At 42.0% G+C, this 25172-nt stretch overlaps 2 protein-coding genes across 3 annotated transcripts in view; one reads left to right on the top strand and one right to left on the bottom strand.

The window, feature by feature from the left end:
- Nucleotides 1-13904, bottom strand: part of LOC112456876 — a 48554-nt gene extending 34650 nt beyond the window's left edge. Inside the window, exons 1-2 of the mRNA XM_025019659.1 lie at nucleotides 13851-13904; nucleotides 10168-10332 (exon numbers count right to left, since the gene is read on the bottom strand). Coding sequence (XP_024875427.1) covers nucleotides 10168-10241 — 74 coding nt within the window. The 5' untranslated portion in view covers nucleotides 10242-10332; nucleotides 13851-13904. The remainder of the gene's footprint in view (nucleotides 1-10167; nucleotides 10333-13850) is intronic.
- The window catches only part of LOC112456875 (protein slit), a 311515-nt gene that overhangs the window by 66120 nt on the left and 220223 nt on the right, over nucleotides 1-25172 (top strand). The gene's annotated exons all lie outside the window — the stretch shown is intronic.

The following is a 25172-nucleotide window of genomic DNA, read 5'->3' as shown; positions in this document are numbered from 1 at the left end:
GCACCCGTCTAGTCACCCTCCTATTGTTTTCACCTCTATCTCTTTAGTGCACATTTTAAAAATAGAGAATTGAATTGTAGGACATATATGATTTGTAAATTCGAAATGTACAGTAGTATAAAATTATTGAATAAATTAACAGAATTCAAATAAAAATACGAAAATGCAAGTACTCTTCTTGGTATTGCATCGTATTACATTTCTTGCATTACGAAAATTGATATAATTATGGTAAATAGATGAAAAACTTTAGAAAGATTTGAATTTTCGGCAATTCATTGTTTGATAATAATACTGACATGTTAATTGTAAAATAAATATGTCGAACTGTTTCGATGATAAAATACTACTACGTATGATTCCATTTTTTAGTTTTTGCATCTGCATTTATCTGCATTTTAACAACAGTTGCAGCTTTGGAAATAACTCCCTTCGGTACATATAAAAACTTCACGAGTGCAGCGATTAAAATTGCACATCATTTCTTTCTCGTTAAAACTTTTGTCGTAACCGATCCGCGCGAAGTTCATCGAGTCTACTTGGTACTTTTTGACTCGAACTTTTAGCGATCTTGAAATTTCAACTTTTTTTCTTTCCACTATGTTTTACATTTCTTTGCGTGATATAAGAATATTATATTTTAACGATATCTAGATATCTTAGACATAATTATTAACAAAGTATAACGAAGATACGTTACAACATGTTATTATCTCACACTAGTTCAGAGAATACGTCATATTTTATTAAACAAACGGAGCAAATAAGTTGCGACGAATCTATGTATTTGCCCGAAAGCGATACTATCAAGCTCCACCCGCACCTCGTTTTTGATGCACGTCAACCGTCTTGCGGAGGTTCTCAAAAAGAGTCGGCCGCGAAGAGGGTACACGGGGAGAATGCGAGCAATAAAGTGCAATCTGTAAAACAGAGCGATACTTGTCCTTTTGTCCCGCGCGCCTCCGGGCCGTGCGATCATAATTGAATCCCGTTTTCAAACGGATAAGCGAAGCCGCAAACGCGATCGAGCCAGCGCGTCGTTATTAACGCCGCGGGAACGAGAGGGAAACATCGCGCGTACAGAGGACACTAATTATACGCGGATAGAAAGGGTACAACGTCGACAGGGCGCGACCGATCGGTCGACGAAAGGTGCGGGTAAACGGGGAAGGAAGGGTTGCCGGGGGGGGGGGAGGAGGGAGGGCGCTGGGCGGCTGACGGCCGAAAGGGTTGGCGAAAGTTCGGGGGCCTAGTAGCGCGAGAGCAGATCGAACGAGAGGTCGATGACGTTAATTACAATCGCGCTCGTCGTTCTCCCCATTGTCTACGTGGATTTCAAAAAGTAAAGCGCGTGTCCCATACCACACCTCCGCACCGCAACTCGCGCTACTCCCCTTCTCTGCCCGTTCATCCGAGAATTCACGTGCAAAATTCTGTTCGCGGGATGGCGCGTATGGCGCCGTTCTCTCGGCCGTGCGCTAAAACCGAACGCGATTACACATTTTGCGGATCGATTAGCCACATGTCGACGAGCATCGGGGCGGTTTATAAATATTGGGCTGATCTCTGGGCTGAGAGGAATGACAATAACCCCACACACGTATACATTTTCGGAATCTCGTATGCGGGAATAAAATACATAATAGCGTAGAGATTGGACCGCGCTTGAATGTGATGATAGTGATCTTTGAAAAAGAAACTATGCAGGAATTTCGAGCTGATTTCGCTCTCCGTAATATATTCAAGTATTACGTCTTCCTTTATAAAATTACAAAAGATAAAGTACTTAATTATGAGATATGCTATTATTTTTTACTACACTTATTTGGAATTACGAAACACAACATTCGCGATGATTATTTGTAATTATGCACTTTATAAGGGAAGGAAAGCCACGCTTGAATAAATCCGACCCAAATGAATATCCGCTATTAGAGATGTCATTATGGTTCAATAATCTGGAAACGCATAATCTGAGTGCACATATTCAATCATAAAATATTATAATTATTATTACTATTATGCAGATAATATCCTTTTTTGATGACAAATATATTCTTCTGGAGTATGCTTAGTATGCTTAAATGCAATTCTAAAGATATTTTTATATTTGTCTTCTTTTGAAGAAAAATATAAAATACATTCCTGTTCCTAAAATTTACTTTCTAATTGTAAGAAAGCTTATAATAAACCTTTTCGAAAATGGTCTATTATAAATATTGCATTTTTCAATCAAAGACAGATTTGCATTTCCACATCACTCATAATTATATTGTTACATATTGAAGCGCTTTGCAGAAAAGGCTATGAAATTCTCACGTTTTAACAAGCGCGAGATATAATGGTTTGATCAATTCGATGGAGATATAAACGACGGTGAGCGCGAATTGTCGGCAGAAGCTCGTGCGCACCGATTTCAACCGATTGTAACGTCTGTCAAAACCTGCAATGACAGACTTTACCAGATGCTACTATCAGTTAAAGCCGGCAGTGACAAACGATAGCATCGGAAGAGAAACATATGCCCGAGTCTGAAACGTCCATCACCCTAGCTTGCTTTACGATTAAAACGGTAGCTGGATGGAACACTGTTTTATGCATTCAGAAGATCCATGAAAGTGTATCTTTCTGATATGTTGCTCGTTAATTTTTTATGAAAAAGTGCCAGGATAATTTTGTAAATACTTTGTGTCGTAAATATTTAGTACATAAGATTGAAAAGTCAAATTTAAAACTTAAATATTGGAAATGTCCGCTGTACACCATTTTCATTATTTTATGTAACAAATCGCGATATTGAATCTTATGAAAGCTACGTCAGTCTTGACATACGAGATGAGAAAGCTCGATTCGATCACATCGGAGCGTGACTTTTAGAAAATTACGGCCAAACAATTTGTCAGACAGAATTAATTTTGGGTCCCAATTACAGATTGAACGAGTGTAATAAATGATGATGCTGATGATTCAGCGGTAGCTACGAAAAGCGAGCGTCTGCGTGTTGTCCAACCACAGCAACTATTTCCTAATCATGCGGCTTATTTAATCCGACCACCGCATTATATATCTTCTCTGGTTTCTATCGTTGGGCATAAAAAGGTGGGCTGTGGCTTTTTTATGTAACGGCTTTAGCGCATCATATTCATTACGCTTATTAGCTTTCACATATCAAATTTCATAAAATCTCACTGATCAATGGTGGGCAATTATAATACCATTAGGTTACTAATGGGTACGTTGACTCCGTGAGATCTAACGTAATCTTTCCTCTCTATACATATCTTTTTTTTTTTAAATCCTCGGAACCATACAAATAATATTTCTTTTGTAATAAAATGGGATAACTATGTATTATCGCGAAATGTTAACATTAAGAAATATTTTTCTTCCAATACTTTTTCTGAAAATAATATTTCATAATAAGACCGAATTTCTATCCAATCGTAATCACGCAGATTCCGCACGAAAGTAACATCCCAAATGCCAGAAATGCTGCGGCGAGATAAAATGTAACTGCCAATGTCGAGACGTAATATCCCAGGATTGGACGTATTCTCGCAACGTCGATTCTATTAATTCCGTCCGCGTGCCGAGCCGTCGGATTTGTCAGATCCCATACTGCGGCGAAGCCGGAAGCGAAACCGTCGCTGCCACCCGAAGTAAGCCAAAGTCACTCGCCGGAAGTTACTCGGAGGAAAAATCTCGGAGGTGGAATTTCCGCGCGTCATCGCGTTACATGCTCGCCGCGACCGACGAGTTTTGTTCAGTCAACCGCGTGGAAAGTGATTCCGGCCGCTTCTTATAGGAGGTGGCCTGCACGTGTCCTTAATTCCTTATTAGCCCCCTTCGGTTTCGTGGAAGGAAGGAATCCGCCGCGTGAGACCCCGGCCATCGTCGGGGCTTCTTTCACGTTTCCGCGACGGGAAGCGATCGTATCGGCGCTCACGATTTCTGCGCCGCGATCGTGTCGAGAGCGCCGGGAGCGTCCTATCGTCGGACGACATAAATTATTAATGCGCCTCCGCCGCGATCGTGAAACCACCACCGACCGAGAATACGACTGGAATGCTGCGGATCCACCAAGAACGCTCATCGTTAAAATCATACCGAGTCGGGGGAGAGAGAGAGAGAGAGAAGAGCCGCATACCACGGCCGTAGATATATCGTTTCGGCCGTGATTGCCGCGAAAGGCACAAACTCACGAATCACGAATCAGCAGTGCGACTTGAAACACGGGGTGGCAAGCTCCCGGCTTCGAAGAAGGGATAAAAACGTGGGAAACCATCTTCGTTAAAGTCAGGGTCGGTTTAAGACTACCACAATAACTGGCTGAAATTGCCCTGAGGGCAGTAGCCTTTTTGAGGATCTCAAATGGTGGAGCTGTCGTTCTGTCATAAAATGAAATGTAAAAGCGAGCTTAGTCCTTCAAACTTAATATGAAATATTTCTGATGCCTGATGCTACTTTTTATGTTTCTCTTGTAATTGTGTACATTTATGACATGCCGTCACGCGGCGCGTAATATGGAAAATTGTTGTTGTTGAAACAAACCACAACGTTAATGCAACTACCTAAATTGTATATTGCAGAAGTTATTTATTTCTAGAAAAAGAGAAAGAGAGAGGGCTAGATAGATAGGGAAGGCTATGTGGCAAAATTCTCTGAATCGTGAGCATTTCGTAAAGTTTTATTTTTAGTTTTATTAAAATTTTCACATATAAAGTGAAAAATTTCATCAATTATAGATTAAATTGTAATTGTAAATTGAATTGTCCACTTCTCATTTAAAAAATTTCATCTATATGTAACAGTTCTTTGTTTAAAAATTAAATGTCTTTCTTATATTACTTACGATCGCGTTACATTCGATTTCTTCTTCTGAAGATGTACTATACTTGACGCTTTTGCGGACTCAATTCTATGGAGCAAACCAAAGCGGTTTACCTCACGTCGTAAATGCCGCAATTGAATCTTGACTTCCTCGATGTAGACTACCTCTTTCTGTCGCCTTAATCAATACTTTTCTCTCTGCACCATCCTTCGAAGTGACTATATTACAAAACTTTAGAAAGACAGACAGACAAAGAAAGAGAGAGAAAGAGAGAGATCTTGGACTTTTATATTATATTTGCTCATTTTGTGAGGTATTACGTTTTACTACCCATATCTTGTATGTATCGCGGGGATATTGGTCTCATTAAACTATTTAAATTTTTATCTTAATTTACGAGTTAAAAAATTTTAATTAGATATTTAAGGATGTAGTAGATATATTTTTTTAAGTATTTTGTGATAAAACAAGATATTAAAAGGCTTGTGGTAATATTCACATCAATATTTAAAGAAATAAATATATAATTGTACCAAAAGATTACATATTATACGCATTTGTGATTGTTTATTGTCTATAAAACATTTACTTGCGTTACGTTTTTCAAATTTTATTGCCATATAAAAATATCTCATAACACGTTACGTTGTAAATCTCAACATTTTTTCCCTCTCTAATTTTCCCCGTTTTTTATTTGGCCTCTTACGTCTCCTTTAGTAGGAGAAGAATTTACATAAATTTGGAGGTCCTTGGCCCTTTTATATTATGTCTATTCTCTTTTTCAAGTACCGCGCTTTACTGCCTGATAGCACGTATCGCGGTCGAGAGAAACGCATCGAGGACTCTCAGTCGAGTTTATATCCTGCCACCGAACATTTAAATGACGTATAACGGTACTGTCGTCGAATTTCACTTGAAATAATCCGCGTGCCTTTCCTCCGAAGAGAGAGGATCGGGTTCCTTTCAGTTTTACGCGGCGAATACACTGTCCCGGGGAAAAAGCCGCTTCAAAGCACGGACTGCCATGCCGGGGAGTTTGCCCTCGCCTAGCGGACCAGGATCGATCCCTGATCCTTCCTTTCTCGGTCACGGTAGAGCCGTTCGGGATTAGCTCTTGGGAACTTTGATTGAAATATGTTTTGCCGCCGTTTACCGTCCCGTTCAACGTCGCGGTTATATCCTGGCGACCGTTATTACGATACTTTGGTCATAATACCTTAAAAGGAAGGATCGAAGCATTCATTCGAATTAACAAAGTACAGTCGACAGTGTTTCCTTGATAAGATGGATCAATTTTGGTAACGAATGTTAGCATCAGCGGGATATAATTCAATTTCGTAGCACGGATGAATTTTAACGATTCCTTTTTTATCAAATCGTTATACGATACATAAATATTACATCTCGTATAAATTTTTTAATAATATTTAAACGAAACCGATATCACTAAATGCAAATTCCGAACTGTAATTCAAGAATTTATTATATTTTTATTGTACATGCAGATTTTGCGGGGCATACATTGTATTAGCATAATGATACAATGCACACGATAGGTTATGCAAAATTGCAGATTACCAGATGTATGTAAATTTCACGCCATTCCGCCACGTAGAAAATCTTTTCGCGAGAATTTCTATTTTTAGATTCACGCCGCGCAACGTACGAGCGCGAGAATTTAAGAAGCCATTAAGAGTTTTACGAGCGCGATATTTCATCCTGGATAGCTCAAGGAGGTCACACTACACTTTCCTTTGGCCTATCTCCGTCATTGTAAAAAATATCATGCGCGCTATCGATAGGAACGTACATGCGCTCAATCGTCGTCGTTCTGAAAAAAATAAATCTTTCGCGGCACGCGCGAGACGTTGAAGTATGGCCGCCCCCATACGCAGCACGCATCTCTATTAGAAAATTGATGCCGGTTACCTGTAGCCATCGTCTATATCTATATATAAAACGCACGGGAAAACGAAAGACGTGAAAGTGACGGGCGCTATCGCGACTGTCGCTTCACGCATCCGCAAGTCCGTGAGCGTCTCCGCGTGGCGAGTGTCTTTGCGATAAAAGGCGACAGTTCCTCCTTCAAAAAGTAACTCCCTCGCTCGCTGGTATGTGTCAGGATTCGACTCGTCAGGCGCGCCGCCGGTTTGACGGCATCGAAAATCCATAAACGACGGGGTTTCTTCGGCATCGCAGCGCTGCACCGAAAGTCGTTCCCGCGGAATCGTCGATACTTTTAGCGAGGCGAATCGGCGTCGTCTACACGTCCGTCGGACACTGCAAAATATTGTTTTGAGGAATACCCTCGGACTTACACTGCACCCTTATTGCTTCTCGCTCCGTTGGTGCGGAATACGATTGTTTTATTATACGATCTTCGTCGCGAACTTGGAAAAGTTCTGCCTTTTTTTATCTCTCTCTCTCTTTCTCTCGCATCTTCGTCCTCCCTCCGCTCCGCCTTCTCCCGGTTCTTGCGACTTCGATTCCATTTCGTATATCATCACCTTACTCATCCCGGTAGTTCTGAAGTTCGACGATTCCATAGTTACGACTTTTATCCGGTAAACAACGTTGATTTTAACATGATGTCATCCCGGTTATGGACTCGAACCAGTAACTTATCTATATCGATAGAGTATTCAAGAATATGGCTGTCATATCCAAGAGATATAACGCGCGTGGCAAATTTTATATCTTTCTGCATACGATTTCGATCCGTCGCGTATTTTTTAGTTCGAAGTTTACAAAGAATCGGAGAATTAGTTAAATTAATTTTAAATAATATTAATGAGCACAGTACAAAAGAGAAATTTTTATACATTTCATTATATACAACATTAGAATTATTTAATATTTAAATATTTAATGTCAACCCAGCCAGAGATACCTACAAAGAATTTTTCTTAAGTTCAATGACGTTGTCGAGCGTATCATTTCGAGATAACAAGGAGTTGAAGGATAACAGAAGCAGCTGCAATCTTGGAGGTGTGTGTCAGTCTGTTATGATACGTTCACTTATGTGTATATCGGCAAACACGTGCCCAGAAAGTCTTGGGAGAATCGCCCGGAGGTACGTCTGCCAGGAAGCTGCTAAATCGCTTCTCTACGATCCATTTGGAGTCGAACAGTCGCATTATCGTTTTTGCCCGTAGGCTGTTTGCGAGTCCAAAAAGACTATTAAAATTTCCACGGATTCGGCGCGGCGCATGAAATTCAAGATAGGGGAGGGCTCGTTGAAAGACGATAATTGCATCGACGTTACATCCAGTCACTTTGAATAATTACGGATTTCTTTACATTTTTTATGCATCCGTCTTTTATTTTTCGCTCACCGATAGAACATCTCTTAGCGATTTATCACGGTTTTTGCCGTCTCTTTAAGACGCATCAATAACTGTTGGAAACAGAATCCGTAACTCAATAATATCGCACGAAAATACGTTTTTATCGTTTCAAGAGATAGTCTCTTACTCTCCGCGATTTGTCCGAGACTGCGCCGCGCCGTAACGAGCGACGTCCTGAAATGCCCCGGTGAAAAATTGAATTCTCGGAAGTTGCGTTTTCGCATGGATAAAACACGGGCAGAACGGCATCGTCACGACCCGATCGTCACCGTCATCATCCTTTCGGCGGCGTGCGGCAGTCAGCCATGACGAGCGGCAGTCTTCGTTTTTGCGGGCGCGCGCCATGCGGCGAAACAAATTGTCCGCCTTCGTCTTCGTCGATGGAAGATGAAAAACGAGATTCCCCGATCGGACGCGCGAAACAGAAACGAGCCCCCGTGCCATTTTTCTGCACGGCGTAGCGCCTTCGCGCGTCCGAGCAAAAACCGAAATAATCGCTCCGTGGACTCGCGCGCGCGAGGACTTGGACGGGGCTCTCTCTTCATTTTTCGTACGAGTGCTCGCTAGGGGGTCGATGGAAATAGCCACCCTCCGTGCCACTGGATACCCGCTTTTTTGCCGCGTATTCCTCTTCCTTTTTCCTCCTCTTCTTCTTTCGGCCTCTATCACGTCTTGCCAAATCGGCGAATTATTCCGCTGCCGATTAACCTCCCGCGTGAATTAATTGCCGGTTTCTTCGAACGTGCACAGTAACCCTCATGAATCTTGGTATAAACGAGAGACGGTCGTTCCCCCCGCGTACGTTTCATAATGGCGAAAGGTTTCGGCGATAATATTTCTTGGTTCTATATAAAGTAAAATTCTTTTGAAATGTTTCTCATTTTATATTCCGCGCATTTTTATGAGAATATCGAAGATACCACACTTGTACTTTTTCTCTTTTCTCGATAAATAAAATTTTACACGTTATGCGTTTTTACGCCATTAAACATAGCAGTTTGATTTATGTATGAGAAGGAAAGATAAAATACGAAATGAAGTGAGAGAGGCAATTTTAATTATCTATTAAATTTGTTCATTTATCCCACGCTAACAAAGTACGAACGTCTGTTAGAACTGAAAAAGGGTACTATGTAATCTGCAAATCGGTGTTATTCAAACAAATTTTCTAATTATAGACCCCACTCTTGGAATTAAACAAACAATCCCAACAGTTTCATCCGAATGGATATTAAACGTTGTTGGCAAACAAACCTGATGGGCGCGCACGCTCGCTAATTATAACAAATAGTTGCCGGCAAAAAATAATTTGCGCCTTATCGGGTTCGTGTAATGGGCGCGCTCCGTTGGTACGTAACGACAGGCAAATGAGCTTCGCCCACCCGCTGAACATCGACTTCGACTTCCGCGAGTCACTCCGACGTAGGCACCCGTCGACTCGACGATTCCGTCGACGTGGCGTATCTGCTTATTCACCGGGCGCGTAATGGGGCGGATCTTTCCCTCCGCGTGACGAACAAAGCGAGAAGCGAAGAAACGAATTGGCAACCCACCGCCGCCCGGGAGGACGGCGGGGGTGTGGGTTAGGGGTTCCGGTAACTAAGAAGATGGAGGACTTACGGAGAGGGTGCGCTTGGAGGACGAGACACAGAGAGAAGGAAGAAGGGGTGGAAGGGGTGGCTTTCGTGGGGCGGCAGGAAGAGGGAGATCGAAGTCACTGCTGGCGGTTACGGCGGTGGCACGACGATCGTCGTACTATCTCCGGTGAACAAAGGGTGGGTAACCCCCTCGGCGTACCGGAAGCAGGGCGCAGGAGGGAGCGGAAGACACCCTAAGACCCCGACTTCCGGTTACTGCCTTTCATATCCAGTAGTTCCTCTGTCGCGCAGCCTAGCTATGGCACGAAGGAATCTCTGCTGCGTATACACGGAATTGGCGACGCGTGTGCGTGCGCGTTACGTACGCGTGTACATATAACGAGACGCTTACCACATATCTAGAACTAATAACTCGGGGTTGGAAATTGGTTGAAGGCTTCGCGTTGCTCCGAAATATCTTCTCATTTAGACCTCCTCTCCCTGTCTCCTTCTTCTACCATACCGTCGCCGTGTCCCTTCTCGATTACGCATCTTAGATACCATGTTTGCAGTGGCTCTGAAAGGAGAAGAGAATCGTTCAAATGTAAACGCGAGGGGAGCTTTTGCGATTATGATGGAAGCTTTATTCTCAAATATCATATATATATTATATAACATTTTATTTAAACATTTGTTTATCATTATCGCTATCATTAACATAAGCGTTTCTCCTAATTAAACTGCTGTGCCGGCAAATATTTAAAATTAATATCTTATAGTCTTTTTTACAAAGCAATAGCGACAGTGACGTGGGTGGGATCTAACAGAACATCATTCACAGCAATCGTCGTTATTCGAGCAATATCTGGTAACCTGTGATCGATCGCGATAGCCGTAAGCTATGCCGGTCAAACTCATCGGTCCGCGAAAACCCGCCTCATTGGCCAATCCTGTCGCCCGAGGCTGCGTTGTATTGCCACTCTGTCGCTGTCTCGTAAAACCAGCTCTTATGTTAGACGAGAAATTTTAAATTATCAATTCGCCAAACGGCTATGTTTAAGTTATGGTAAATGCGCCGAACTTTCGATAAACAATTAGTTTCGGATATTATATATCGGTTTTCACGCTCCGTCTCGAATAACTTGTATAACAACAAAATTTGTGTTACATCTTAAAGCGTGGTCGTGTTCTGAAAGAGAAACGCATCGCGCTAAATGTTAAGAGCTAACTTTCGATTATCCATTAGCAATTCTTATAAATTTGTTGACACTAGTCACCGTTAACATTCTCTTGCCAATACTATTAAAGTATAAATATAAGCTGAAGAAACACGATATTATATGCATGTCTATCTTTCTTTCTTGTACTCCTTTCTTCAAGGTAGTGACTTTTAATTTTTATTCGAGAAAAAAACGAGTTTTTGACGAAACGGAATGTTCACGCGTGCATTTATGGTAGCGAAATAAATTCGTCTGTGCAAGGAAAATTCTTCTCATTGGACAAACCACTCGCCATTGGGTACTCGCCGTTATATCGGTACTTTGTCACGGGCCTCATAAAACTACCTAAGCTCTCAGACAACGGGGTTAACTTATTTACAAGACGGCGCGGTTATAGTCGTGTAAACACGTCCGTCGTATTTACAGGACCATAACATGATACGGAGACTCGTGTCGCGACACGTTCGCGAGAGTCCATATCTTACGGATGTGAGCGTACGTGTGCATCGTAATAGCGGCACAATACAGAAAGACAGCCGTAAAGGACGGTTTTTCAAATGGCCGCGTATGACCGACGGCGGTTTACTGGCTATCGACACTTTGCCGCGTATATCGGCGCTTGCAACCAACCGTTTGCTAGATTAGATATTGCAATGATACATATATTACGATAACACATTGGTATCGTCGTTTTTACGCTTTATGCCGTTTTAACATTTCTATTTTTCGCTTTTAATCGTATTTCCATGTGACAATTGCGAAACTGCATCTTCTGAACTTATACGACTTCTAATAGAGTCATAAATTATTTCTACGTCAAATAAATGGAAAATAATTGAATTAATCATTTATTGAATAAGTCCAAAATATCCAGTGATAGCACACAGTGCAATGCATAATGTACGGCAGTCATTAAAAGAGAATATACGTATATATGTACATATATATATATATGTCTCTGAATATAATGTATTATAAAGCTTCAGCAATTATATGATTTCAAGTTTTAAATCTTCCTATACTTATTATTGGAAACTATATATTATTCATGTTAATTTTTCTATGATATTTATAACGATAGTCACTATACCATAAGATTCGAATCTATGTATAATGCCGATGTTCCTGACAAATTATCGCGCGCATTTCTCTCAAATAATCCGATTGAACTTGTAAAATTTTTCTCGCGACTGTCGTTACTTTAAATATGCTTAATAAACGTAACGAATCAACACTTTATAGATTAACGTCAATACCGCTCCAATTGCAACAGTATTTTCTATTCTCTCGGAGAAGTGTAATAAAACCTGGACAAGAAGCAAATCCTTCCTCTTTTTTTTTTACTCCCAGCAGTATTTCCCGCAAGAGCTCGTATGTAACTATGTACTATAATAGCGATGTATAGTATGTCCCGTAAAAGACACGACGGAACGTCGGTAGGTGCCCATTAAGGATGGTCGTTTCTGCCTCGAAGGACGGCGGTCGCAAAATCAATTACGTCAGAAGCTCGTGGACCCCGGAGGTGGCCTCTGCTATAACGTGGTGGAAAGATCAGAAGTCGACGACGGGGTCGAAAGTGCAGGCGGAGTCTTCCTTGTAGAGGAATAGACCAAAGTCAATAACTCACCCGGCTTCATCGAGAAACAAAGTGAGCGCAGGCTAACTTCTCCCTTTCGCGCATCGCGGAAAAGGAATTTTCGTTTCAATAGCTAACGTGAAACTCATTATAAAATTTAGATTAAACATTAATTTTCTTCCAATTATCGCGGGGCACGCTCGCTTATTTTGAAAATGTTAAATCTATACATTTTTATTTAATCCCCTATATATGAGAGAAAAGCAATTTTAAAAATATTTTTTAAAACTGTTGAAGAATTTAATGAAAAACTGTACAGTTTATAGAATACGCTGAAAATGAATAACTTCCAATTCTAATTTTAATGAATAATTTTTAATTCAAATTTTGAATATATTTACATACAAAACACATTTTGATTCTACTGCGTTATACACTGGCGATCGATTCAGGTACATCCGCAACGAAAGAAGGGTTAATACAAGCAGAATAAAAGAATACATCGTGAGATAAGATAGAACCCAGTTTCATAAAATCCTGGTTATCCGCAAGAACCGTTGAACGAAGACCGACACGGTATTGATCCTCGGTACGTTTCACGAAGATGTGAAATTCGCGAACTTAGCGAAGCACGAACAAGAAGTACGTAGTACGGGGAACAGGATACCGAACTATGCAGCAAGTAGCTGCTTAGTGACGCGTGATTCATAGTCCTAGTCAAGCAGTTCAACGTTAGCTTTGGATGCGATTATCTATAAAGGCAGATCATGGATGATTGATAGTTTGATGCGGTGCAACTTGGATCAGAAATAAAATTGAAGTATTGAAATATTTAAATCACAAATTATTTGTAAAACCAAAAGAAAACAAGTACAAATAGCAACATATTACGTGCATTACCATAAAAACTTCAAGTTTATCGGGGAATAAAGTTGTTTCCTGATTTTATATTACCATATAATATAAATGTCTTTTTAGAAATATTTAAATATATTCAAAGTGTGAATAAAGTTGTCTCCTGATTTTACATTACAATATAATATAAATGTATTTTTCGGCATATTTAAATATATTTAAAGTTTATTGAATACGTGCGGAGAACGGAGACATTTTAAGGATGTCATTTCGCTGATATAAATCATCTAAAAACAGACGTGAATACGATTATGATTTCCGGTAAGTTGACATAAGCAAACGCACGTGGCAGAAGATCCGCGGGAGCGGCGTCGTTAATGCAGTTGCCAAAGCGGTTTCCTCGGACATTTTCAAGCTATCTTTGAGTCGTCTTTAAAACCTCACCTTTGATGAGCCGCCACCGACATCGTAGTTGCAGAGCAAGGCTGCTGGCTTTAATAAGAGCCTGGCAAGCGCCGCCACAAAGGGATGCCACAGGAAATTTCTATGTCTCGAAGATAGAGCGGTCGGGAATAGGAGGGTAGCTCGCTAGATACGCCAGTTTTCGTACATATCCCTTTCCTTCTCTCCCTTCTCTCTTTCTATTCTCCCCTTTGTTCTCTCTGTCCATCTCTGTCCAGCCTTCTTTTTTCCGACTGCTTTAAATGCAAATAACACAATTACTGAGGGAGCGTGTGCGACAGGTGCGCTTCTTCGACAGGGCGCATAATTCATGTCCAACCGCAGAGGGGGATACAAAATAGGATTACGGAATTAACTCTGGATTCGTTTGATTTGATGTCGGATGAGCTATTAATCGGAAGGATTGCTGCGATCGGTTTGTCACGTCGCGCGTAGGGTAACATGAAAGGATAGGGAAATTAAAAGTGTCCATGAAATGTCCATTAGTGTCCATGAAAAAACGTAGCATTGATCACTCCTCCTATTGTAACATGTGGAAATTCTGTATCTATTAACCTATTAACATTTAGGCTTTGTCTTGCTTCGTTTTTGTACACTGCATCGATCGATTTCGAAATCAATAGGAAATCTGACAGTGAGCTAGCTGACGAGACGAGAGCGCCAAAAGAGTATGAAATATAATAATTGCCGAACGTCTTCGAAGGCGCGTTTTAACAATTATCTCGTCCTAAGTGAGGCAGCCCTGTGACGCATTCCATCCCCGACTTTCTTTCAGCCTCCGGGGTTAGAGACTTTGCCTTGAAATTCCTCGCGAGCTTCCCGCTCCGCCACCTTTGTACGCAATACCTACTCGCCCTTTTTCACCGTCACGCGCCTCCCTCCGTCGGCGTCGTACGGCTCGCCCTCCCTTATTTTCCTATCGTCCTCGCCATTCTTGTTCCCTCTTTGTCGCCTACCATAGCTGTTTCCTGCGGATCACCCTTCGTTCACGCGGCACTCTCACCCTCGCCGCAAAGGGCATCGTAGGACGAAAACGAGCAGCGTCCAGCAAATTGATATTAAATGCCAAGGTTGGTCACCTTGTATATTTCTTTATTAACTTCGCGGAATGGGCTATCCGACTCCCTCATCGCATCCACGCGTTCCTTATAAAAGGACGCACCTCGCACCCATCTTCCTTTGTTTCGTCATCAGGTCGAGCTTTTTTTTCAACTCATACTCTTGCATCGGAAACGTACGACGAGGACCATTTCCTAACGTCGCATTTGAACGATCGAGAAGAAAACGACAGAGATCTTTTACTTTCGCTCGCGGCACGATGAACGCTGAAAACGGATGATCGTACTTATTCGAAGATTGATGAAGAGCGCGCGTGTTGTGAAAGGACCTGTAATTGAAAAAAATTGCTGCAAGGGACGATTCCCGCGTTATCGAGGCCCGGCTTAACGGTTTCCAACCACGGAGGGGCAAAAAAATGTGAGTCAATTCTTACAGAGAAATTCCCAGGGCCGCCGCCGCCGCGGGTTTAGAAGACACGCGTAAAAGACAGATGACGAATAAGAGACGACGGAGAGAGAAAGAGCGCGGGAGATGTCTTGGTTAATTAACGGCCACGTGCGTCTCATTAACGGACTTGCAACCACAAATCACGGCATGGAAACGCGCGGCTACGAGCATAAATACCAATTATGCGTAACTCGCACGGCTCACCGGCCCGGAGCGACGGAGGGTGCGTGAAGGGCTCCCCGAAACGGGACTCAACCAAGCATAATTGTAATGCATATAGGCCACCGAGGGGTAACTCGGGATTAAAACTTCTTTCTCGAAATTAATCCAAGAACTCTTACACCGAACATTATCACCATCATCGTTGCCGCTATCACCATCATCATCATCATCATCTTTATCATCGTCTTTTAAACAACGGTAAATCACACAGACCGCTTTTATTTATTTTATTCATCAAGGAAATTTACCTTGCGGAGGAGTAGACGACACACGCGTCGTAATTCATCTCGCAGAATCGTTTAGCCGCCAAGTAAATCATGTTCACGTCGCACGGACGTTCCATTTTTATAAAATATCGATGCGAGGAGGCTCACGTTCGTACGCGCCTTTATATCCAAAGTGATCGTTCGCTAGGGCTTAAAAGCGTTCGATGGACGCGCAAGTACAGCGCGAAAGTACCGTGCTTAAGCGGAATCGATCTCTGGGCTGGCCCAACGATAATTTCCGGGTTGTATAAATTAATTACCCTCGCCACCAACCACCGAGCACCCCTCCTACCTCTCTCTCTCTCTCTTTCTCTCTCTGTCTCTGTCTCTCTGTCTCTCTCTTTTTTCACTTTGCGAGCTGCACCGTAAATTACCCGGTGCATTATGGAGCACGATTTATTAATACAATTTGCCTCCACGTAAAAGGTGCCGGGCGCCAATTACCGTGCCACGTTCTTGACGCCGGGGCTACTGCGACGTGGCTGCAACACGTTACAACGTAAACCGCACATGCACCATACGGGACGGAGAACGGGGAACACGTGCGGCTTGGCTGTCTGAAGTTTTGCGGACTGTATACGCCCGCTGTCTCGTTTTAATACATAAGTATTCCTCTCATCTTGCGGCGACGTGGACAAGGAAATCTCGAAACAAAATTATTTAGGAGCAAATAAAATTACGCATCCGCCGGCATTTACGCGACGCTCTTTACCTACCAGCTGGGGTCAGGTGTTGTCGGAACTTTTTTAATCCCACTTACGCCGGGAGAGAATATCGTAAAGGAAATTGTGATAAATCCGAAGGTACGCGACCGTTTTATCTTCGTTTCTAAATACCGGATAGCAAGTTGACCCGTTTTTAGAATTAAAACTTTTGAATAGCATGCTCAATTTATTCAGTACCTAAATTAATAAATCCTCAACTGCTCCGGTCAAGTAATTATATGAATCAGGTCATGGACACCGTGGTTAGAGGCGGTTAGAAGCAGGTGAAATAGCGTAAATTATATTAGCAAGCGTATGCGACAAGTTGGCAAATATTTTTGCATTTTTTTTTTCGTAACAAAGACGACAATGCGCCTTACTATTCTTGTTTCTGAAGCCATTTCAGTGCAGCTTTCACGTCGCGACCGTCGCATCCAGTTGCATTATATTAGACACGAGGTTGGTAGGCTCCACGGTATATTTGCAGATACGTACACGCGCGTTTATCCAAGTTTTAATACGGCAAAGTAATAGACTCGAAATACAAGGAAGGCATTAGCCTCCTTTGCGAGCACTTTGCAGCTCCTATTACCGAAGTTTCACCTAGTGATTAAACCTCAAGCAAGTCACTCAGAAGCTTTTCGACGTTAACTTAGCTTCCCGTTGGTATTCAAGATTTCAAGCAATTTCACCCGGGCTGCATTGTCGCCGCCGTCGCTCTCTTGTCACCGCCTCGTCTCGTCTTTTGCACTCCTGGCGCCACGAATTGTTCCGCTCCGCTTAGGAAAGAGTACGCATCGCGCGCGCGCCCTCGCCTCGCCTCGCCTCGGTGTAGGTGCTAAAACATGGCAGGGCTCCGACAGAATTTTCGCAACCGTCCTGACAGGAAACAATTTCGTCGTCTTGATTTTCTATCGTCCCCCTTTGCGACGCGCTGATTCGCGAAAACACACATAGTGCAGCAAGCGAGCAAGCACGGTGATTCGCGCTCGATTTCACGCCGAAAACTTGATGACGTGGAAGCCTGGAATGGCAACTGTGCTGTTTACTGATTTCAGTATAAATAACATTTAAATTATTCGCAAGATTGAATTTAATATTGATCATTGCGCTAGAAGTCTGTCAGACTATATATTTTATTCCTTGAATTTTTAACATCTGCTTATGAATAACTTTTACATAAATATTTGTCGTTACATTCTATTAAGTCGTACATAATTTAAGTTAGATTTTCTTTTGCAATTTTACAAAATACACAATTTAAAAAATTCTTATAACAAGTTGATCTTTTAAAATCTATGCTGCCTTATTGAAAGTCGCTAATAATTTTTTCATGTTATTAGGTATTCGTTTTAATTCGATCCTCCCGCGACGTCGAGGCTCGTTTAAGCTTTTCAGGGGAACCGCGCGCGAGGGACCGACGGCTGTCGGAAACTCAAACATAATTAATATCGCAATACTCGCTATCCCGCCCAAGGAAAAGCCAATATTATGTACTCACGGTACGCTAAGGAAAAGAATGAATACGAAGGGTGCAGCGTAGGATAATATAGGGGCCACCTAATACACCACTAGATATTCGGTAACTTGGCATGAATGGAGTCATAATATAAGTAGGTACCAAAGGCGTCTCCGAAGGAACGTATCCTTCGAGGGACGATCGGCAATGGGGGAAAACCACTGCCTCGGGGTTTCCCCGGAGACTATGTGCAGGGGATTCTTTATTTAATATCCCCAGGCTGGTGTCAAGGAATATGTATTACCGGACCGTCGTCGCTTCGGCACTTATTCGCCTTCTTCGCCTCGTTACTCCCGCCAAGCTCAACAATGTGCATGCACTCTCTCGCTACATCTAAAATTGCCAATTATCATAATCGAGAAACCTACGTGACGGAGGCACACATTTCGTAAAAATTATGCAAAGTTCATTCTATCTTATATATGCATGCGTCTGAAATATTTAATTTTTATAAATGAAACGCTACAACGTTACACGTAAGACGATAATTTAATTACGCTGAAGCTATACGAGATCTTCTTCGTAATAGAATAACATTCTCCATAATGGAAGATGTTCCCGTCATGGTGTGACGCATCTAGTGAAAAAGTTCAATGTATTTCTAGCACGTTCTTGGAAACACTCATATGATGAACTTACTTCGAACTTGCGAACTTTTCGTGAAAAACTAGCATGCAGTAGCGCGCTCTTTCTCCTCCTTGACGCTCATCGCTACGTGGAGAAACTCTCTTAGTTCGCGGAAGTTTTCGAGGAGGTGCTGTCTACAGTTTTTCAATGTCTCTTCAGCTGCAAGTTGGGATTGGAGCCGTGGTCGCGACGAATTACAACGCGATAATATAAACATGAAAAATCACAGTTAGCAGGATAGCCGGGTGAGATGCAAATTTAAGATGCGTCATCTTCGCAGTCGAACGTAATCATTTTCGAAGAAATTGCACGTTTTGCTGGGATGAGGCCACCAGCATTACGTCTCCATAAGTAACGTAATCTTCTCCCTGAAATCAAACGATACGTTTCCGGGCGCACCGTCATATTTCACGATCAGCCGCACAGTTGCTCTTTCATCCTTCCCTTGGCGAAAGCATTTTACGCCCGTTTGATCTCGCCCAGTTACATAATGGCGGAGAGCTACGCGTATAGGTATAGTCAGTATCATATAACGTTACATACCCTTCGAGATTATACTCAAGCTTTTATGCGAAAACATCACAGACTTAATTAACCGCACGCTGATACGCTTTACCCTCGAGTTGTCTTTTTGATTTCCCATCGACTTATATCGATAATACTGATCGTCACGCTGTGCTCAGCTTGGGATTAATTACGTGAAATGTTTATACCTAAATATTGAAGCTTAACATTTCCGATTAATAACACTTCATTAGAAAAGATAACATATTTTACTTGCTATAGAAATATTGGAGATACAAAAGCACGACTGAAGCGTGATAATTTGTGATATTTCAGATATTCGTATCATGTTTTTCATATCACGTATTACGTTACGGAAAAAAGACGCGGCGTAATAACCTTTTTAGGTAAATTCTTATGCTTAGGTTGTATCAGTATATAACAGAATATACGGTTTTACGTTTTATCAGAGAAGTTTCGAAAAATGCAAAAATGTGGACAAATATCCGCGGCGCAACAGAATCCAGTATTTACTGGATCCGGACGATATTTGCTGGTGATGGAGACACACGAAATTGTAGGGGACACCCTCTATGTATCGCAGGAGTGCAATATCCACTCTCAGTTTCTCCCATATACTTACTCTCGTTTATATACGCGTAGCTTACATACAAGACGGAACGAAACCCGAGTAAAATCACCTGACGCGTGTAATGCGTTTTTTATTAAAGTCTCAACTCTCTCTCTCTCTCTCTCTCTCTCTCTCTCTTTCTCTCTCTCTTTCTCTCTCTTTTTCTCTCTTTATCTCTTTATCTCTCTCTGTCGCGCCTCGGGCGTATAGTCGTACTTGATGTTAAATACTTACGATGTAGATATACGAAGTAACATAACTGATCCGGAAATGCCGACATATTTAGAAATTTAAGTTTAGATATCAATGGTATATAAATGATAATAATTATTAATCACTATGTTTTCATTTGTGTTTCAGGTAAGTCCCAATGATTTTTACATTAAGCGAGTTCAACGACAGTTAAGGTAAACATTTAAAACATTATTATTTACCGAGACAATGATTTACGATCGCGACGAACATTTTTTAACAATCGGATTTATCTCACCTTTTATCTTGCAATATTCTCGTTGATCATTTTCATCAATCATTTCTATATTGCTGAAAAACGAAATAAACATTGCATTTTTTTCACGATTCTTGCTGTTATGCGCTGGCCAGCGGTTCGTGCGCGCGGTAGCGATCCTTTTAACTTTATTAAGTCAACAACAATACCAATTGCGCTTGCGTTACATGCATGACCACTTGCAATCATTGTTTGCTCTCGAATCCAATTTTTCGTGCGCAAACCATTTTGGCGCAACTGAAAAAAAAAAAAACTGGCAAACCCCAGGCAGCAGCGGTTTTCATTGACACACACGCGAGCTTGGATCTCCGGTGCAGCGCCGGTAATTACCTCTTCGGCTGTGTACGTTTTTCGCCATAGGCGACTCGCGTATGATCTCGTGCTCATTAGGAGACGTAAAACGATCGCGCTCGGCGGAACGGCGCGTGATGCACTTGCTTCCGCGCGGCTGATGCACGCGCTCGTCCGTTTCTCGCTCTCTCGAAGTGTCAACCGACCGGTCGTGGCGTCACGGCGGAACGAGAGACGCAGCTTTGCCATTAGCCGACACCCGTCGCGTCGCACCGCGCCGCGCGCGGAACAGCAACACGCAGTGTCGCTGCACCACGCTAATTGGCAAACATCGGCCCGCGGCCAGCTTATCGCCGATCGGCCGGCGATTTTTGCAAATTACGACTCGCTCGTCGTTCGACACGGCCTCTGTCTTCCTGTCCCTTTCTGACTCTCTCTTTCTCTCTCTCTCTCAGCGCTGCGCTGGCGCTGCCGCAGTTCAGAGATCGACGATAACGTGGTCCGTCGATATCAAACACAGCGGGCAACCTTTTGAAACACGTCCGCTTTCTCTCTTTCTCTCTGCTCTGTTTTCTCGCGAATTAAACGCGCCTCTTGCGCTTTAGCCGCCGCTTCACTCACCTATTCAGCGAGTTATGGGTGATTATATTTACGTATGATCGTGGAATAAACGAATGATAGCTGTGACATTGCAGGGTGATGAAATATCTGATTAATGCGGGGAATCGACGCGTTTGTTGCTGCATGCATTGTAAATTTCACATTGTACATGCAACTTTATGGATTATTTGTTTATCGTATTGTTACACGGGATTTCGCGATTATATAATGTGTGACACCTTGAGATTTTTATATCTGTGCTGAATCAAAAGATACTGAAATAAACCCGATTGTCAAATTTAAATTTGTAAAATGATACCGGATATCGGATTAATCTTTGGTATATCTTCTTTTTATTTTTATTATACGAGTTATATTGCTATGATGCCAATACTGAAAATGATATTGTATTTAGAACAAAAATTATTAATTTATCGTATTGTTACACAGGATTACGCGATTACGTAATGTGTGATACCTTTGGACTTTTATATATCTATCCCGAATAAATATATTAAAATAAACACGATCGCCAAATTTAAATTTAGAAATTCGATGACACATATTGGATTAATTTTTAGCACGCATATCTTCTTTTTATTTTTATTATGCGAAATATATTGCTATAATAACACTGAGAATGATATTTTATTTAGAAAACATAACAAAAATTAAATGGTACGATAAGTTACAATGAATATTTTTTAGTTATTTCTATAATCGTCACTCAAATAATAACACGATTGATAAATATAACAACGAGCAGTGTTTAATGCATTTTCTCTCTTTTTTTAAATATAGCTTTATATATATATTTCTTTCCTTTACCGTTCTCTAAAATTTGCTGTGTTTTATATATCCAGTCTGGGTTTTAACAAATATATCACTTTAACTACGAGAATAAACATTTATACAGTGTTGTGGATTTTATACGATCAAACTGTACGCTTGTACTATCACAACTCTAAATAACATTAAACAATATTCGTGAATGGCTGCGCCCGAGCAAAACATAATATATTTAGAGACACAGTCTTGTTAACTTCTATGGCAAGCGGAAAACACAGGTAAATCTTGCAGCACGGGAAGGAAAGAATGCATTACACCGCTTGTCGTCCTAGTAGACCGCACTCAGTTTTCATGACGTCCGTTGTTTTAAAACTAAACCTGTAAATATATAATGAACATACACATCCGGCTCACATCATTTACACATTGTAGAAAATATCTGTGCGATTCAAAAAACCAATATACCGTATAGAACAACTGCATAAGAAGAACATATCATTTTTATCTGGGCATTATCCTCATAGCGCGACCATTCACACGTTGAATAAAATAGTGATAAATGTGTCCCCATTTCTGTATCAGTCGGGAAGATCAACAAACTTCGACACACATCCCTTGAAAGAGGCGGTCGCACGAGATCGTGAATGAATAGTAATCCGCGAGAGTCCGACGAGAGGATCTTTTCACGAGTACGCTCGCGCTGAAATCGAACGTGTACATATATATTTTTTTTTTATCGCGGCCAGTTTCCCGGCGCGAGGCATTTTTCGACCGAGCAGCCAAGTTTGTGGGTTTGCGCTTTTGTCCGCGGTAGCGCGCGAACCATGGTCCAATCCCCCAACGTCCATCCCCCCCGTCCAAAAAAAAGGGCAGAAAGTTCACCGGCAGGTGGCATGAAAAAATGGGCCGAAAAGGTTTGAATTGCAATGCGGCGAACGCTACGCTTCACGAGCAAGCGGACTGGAAAGCGCACCCCTTTCCTCCCCTTTCGTAGCCCCATGCACCGCCACCGTGGCCGGTGTCCGACTCCACAACCGTCCTGCACCTCTGTTACCTCCCCTCTCTCTGGTTCTGCCCTTTTTTCGCGTTCTCTTTCTTCCCTCGTCGGCGAAATTAATTTTACCGGCGCCGCCGCGATAACTCACGGTTACATGTCAACGCTTTGACGCACATAAAAATCTCGTTGCGGTCGGCCCCGCATGCGTGTGCATACACGACTCGCATGCGTCGCGGCCCGCGAGCGCGTTGCAACAGTCCGCGAATACGCGGCTTGGAAAAAGATACGTTTACAGTGCCGCGCGTAGCGCCCCGGTTCAACGAGAGTATAACGGAGAAAATACGTGCCGCAATAATATAATGCGGAATTACAGCCGCGCACGTCTTGCCGCCAGGAGAGGAGAATAGCGCGGCTGAATGCAGCCGGCGACATAAAATGCCCCTAATTTCCCTGAAAAAAGATTATTTATCTCCCGGTATGCTACGGCTCACTTATCCGGATGATCCAATTCCGCGCGCATGCCCGAGTCAAGCGGTAAATGTTCACGTCGGAAATCTCGGCGAAGATATTTTGAGTTACAAGTTTTATCCTCGCTGCTATACGGAACGCTTTTTTTTTCTTTTAAATTTTAATAATGGCGTCTCAATTATCGCGGCAATCGCATACCTTTCTGTAGCGCTAGTGCGATTGCATAGAGCCGCATTGCGTCACAGAGATTTAGGCGATACCGCGGTGATATAAAAAAGCATAATTAAGATGATCATTCGTGGCACAAATAGGATTTGTCATCTAAATTGATTCTCAGGCGGCTTATTTTGAGGTCAAAAGCCATTTGTAAATCCTATTAACTATGTCTACCATGGGGACAATGCATCGGTGAATCGTGCAATTAATTCATTGCTTCAATTACGCTCCTTATTACATGCCGCCTTGACATACCGCTTAAGTTTCTGAATTCATTTGACACATAAGCACGCATTGAGACACACACGAATACATGCAATATTTCAAAATTTTAATTGATCGTTATTGACAATAGCTTTCTTCTTATGCTTTCGCACGCCTTTCAAAAATTCTTAAGAAAGGTACATTAAAACACACACCAGAAAAAAGCAACTTCTTATTTTTAATATTATTTTTGACAATGTAAATTATTTAGTACAATGTTCGACGTTTCTATGTTTCTTTACGCGCATTAAAACATTCACGTTAACGCGCATCGACAAAATATGTAATGCAAAGCGGCAATTTTTAATAACATGAATTTCGCGTTTAATCGCAAGATTAATCGCGTTTCCATGATTATATATCACGTAATTCTGCTCTCTTGCATCCTCTTAAAAAGCTTTCCCGCTTTGACCAGCGTGGCGAAACGACTCCACCCAATTATCTAATTCGATAATGCGACACAGACCCGTTATAACGTAACGTTAAAACATAGAATCGCGTTGGGCTTTTCCCGTACGTCCCTCGGTTTTCCGCGCCACGGTGAGAAATTCAAAATCCGTGTTCGCGGCGATAAATCCTCCTGCTCGTGAATCAACGTTTCCCTCTGGCTCGTTCCAGTTCGTTCATCCGGTGGTGGTTGTGTGGCCCGTGCTGTTTGCACATAAAGAGGGCAAAGGGCGAGAGAGAATGGGGACAGCGGAAGAACGCAAGAATGTAATGTATCCAAAGAGATGGAGAAATGTGGAAATATGTTGCCTCCTTGAATGCGGTTATGGACGCGCACGGAAATAGACATTGAAAATTGAAACATTAATATAAGAGGATACGTGGAGATGGACATCCTAGATTTACGAGATAATGCAATAAATAACGTATTCGACTTAAAAATACGACAGATTTTCTAAATAACATTTTACACAACGTTCATTCGCAACGGCAAAGAAAAACTGCAGACCGATGTTAACATCAAGATAGTCGAGTACGTAATTTACTGATTAAATGTTCTCCACGTAGTTAATCAAAGGTCCATAGGCTCGAGACGCGCCTTTGCGGTGCCTGTTGCTCTCGATACGCGCTCATTGATCGTACGTGTATCACAAGCTGTAAGAGCTTTCACTTGCAATCAGAGCAGGAGAGAATCGACCGAGAGAGAGAGAGAGAGAGAGAGAGAGAGAGAGAGAGAGAGAGAGAG

Source organism: Temnothorax curvispinosus, unplaced genomic scaffold (assembly GCF_003070985.1).
Source record: "Temnothorax curvispinosus isolate PA1 unplaced genomic scaffold, ASM307098v1 QBEX01007285.1, whole genome shotgun sequence".
Lineage (NCBI taxonomy): Eukaryota > Metazoa > Arthropoda > Insecta > Hymenoptera > Formicidae > Temnothorax > Temnothorax curvispinosus.
This window is presented reverse-complemented; position numbering and strand designations above follow the sequence as displayed.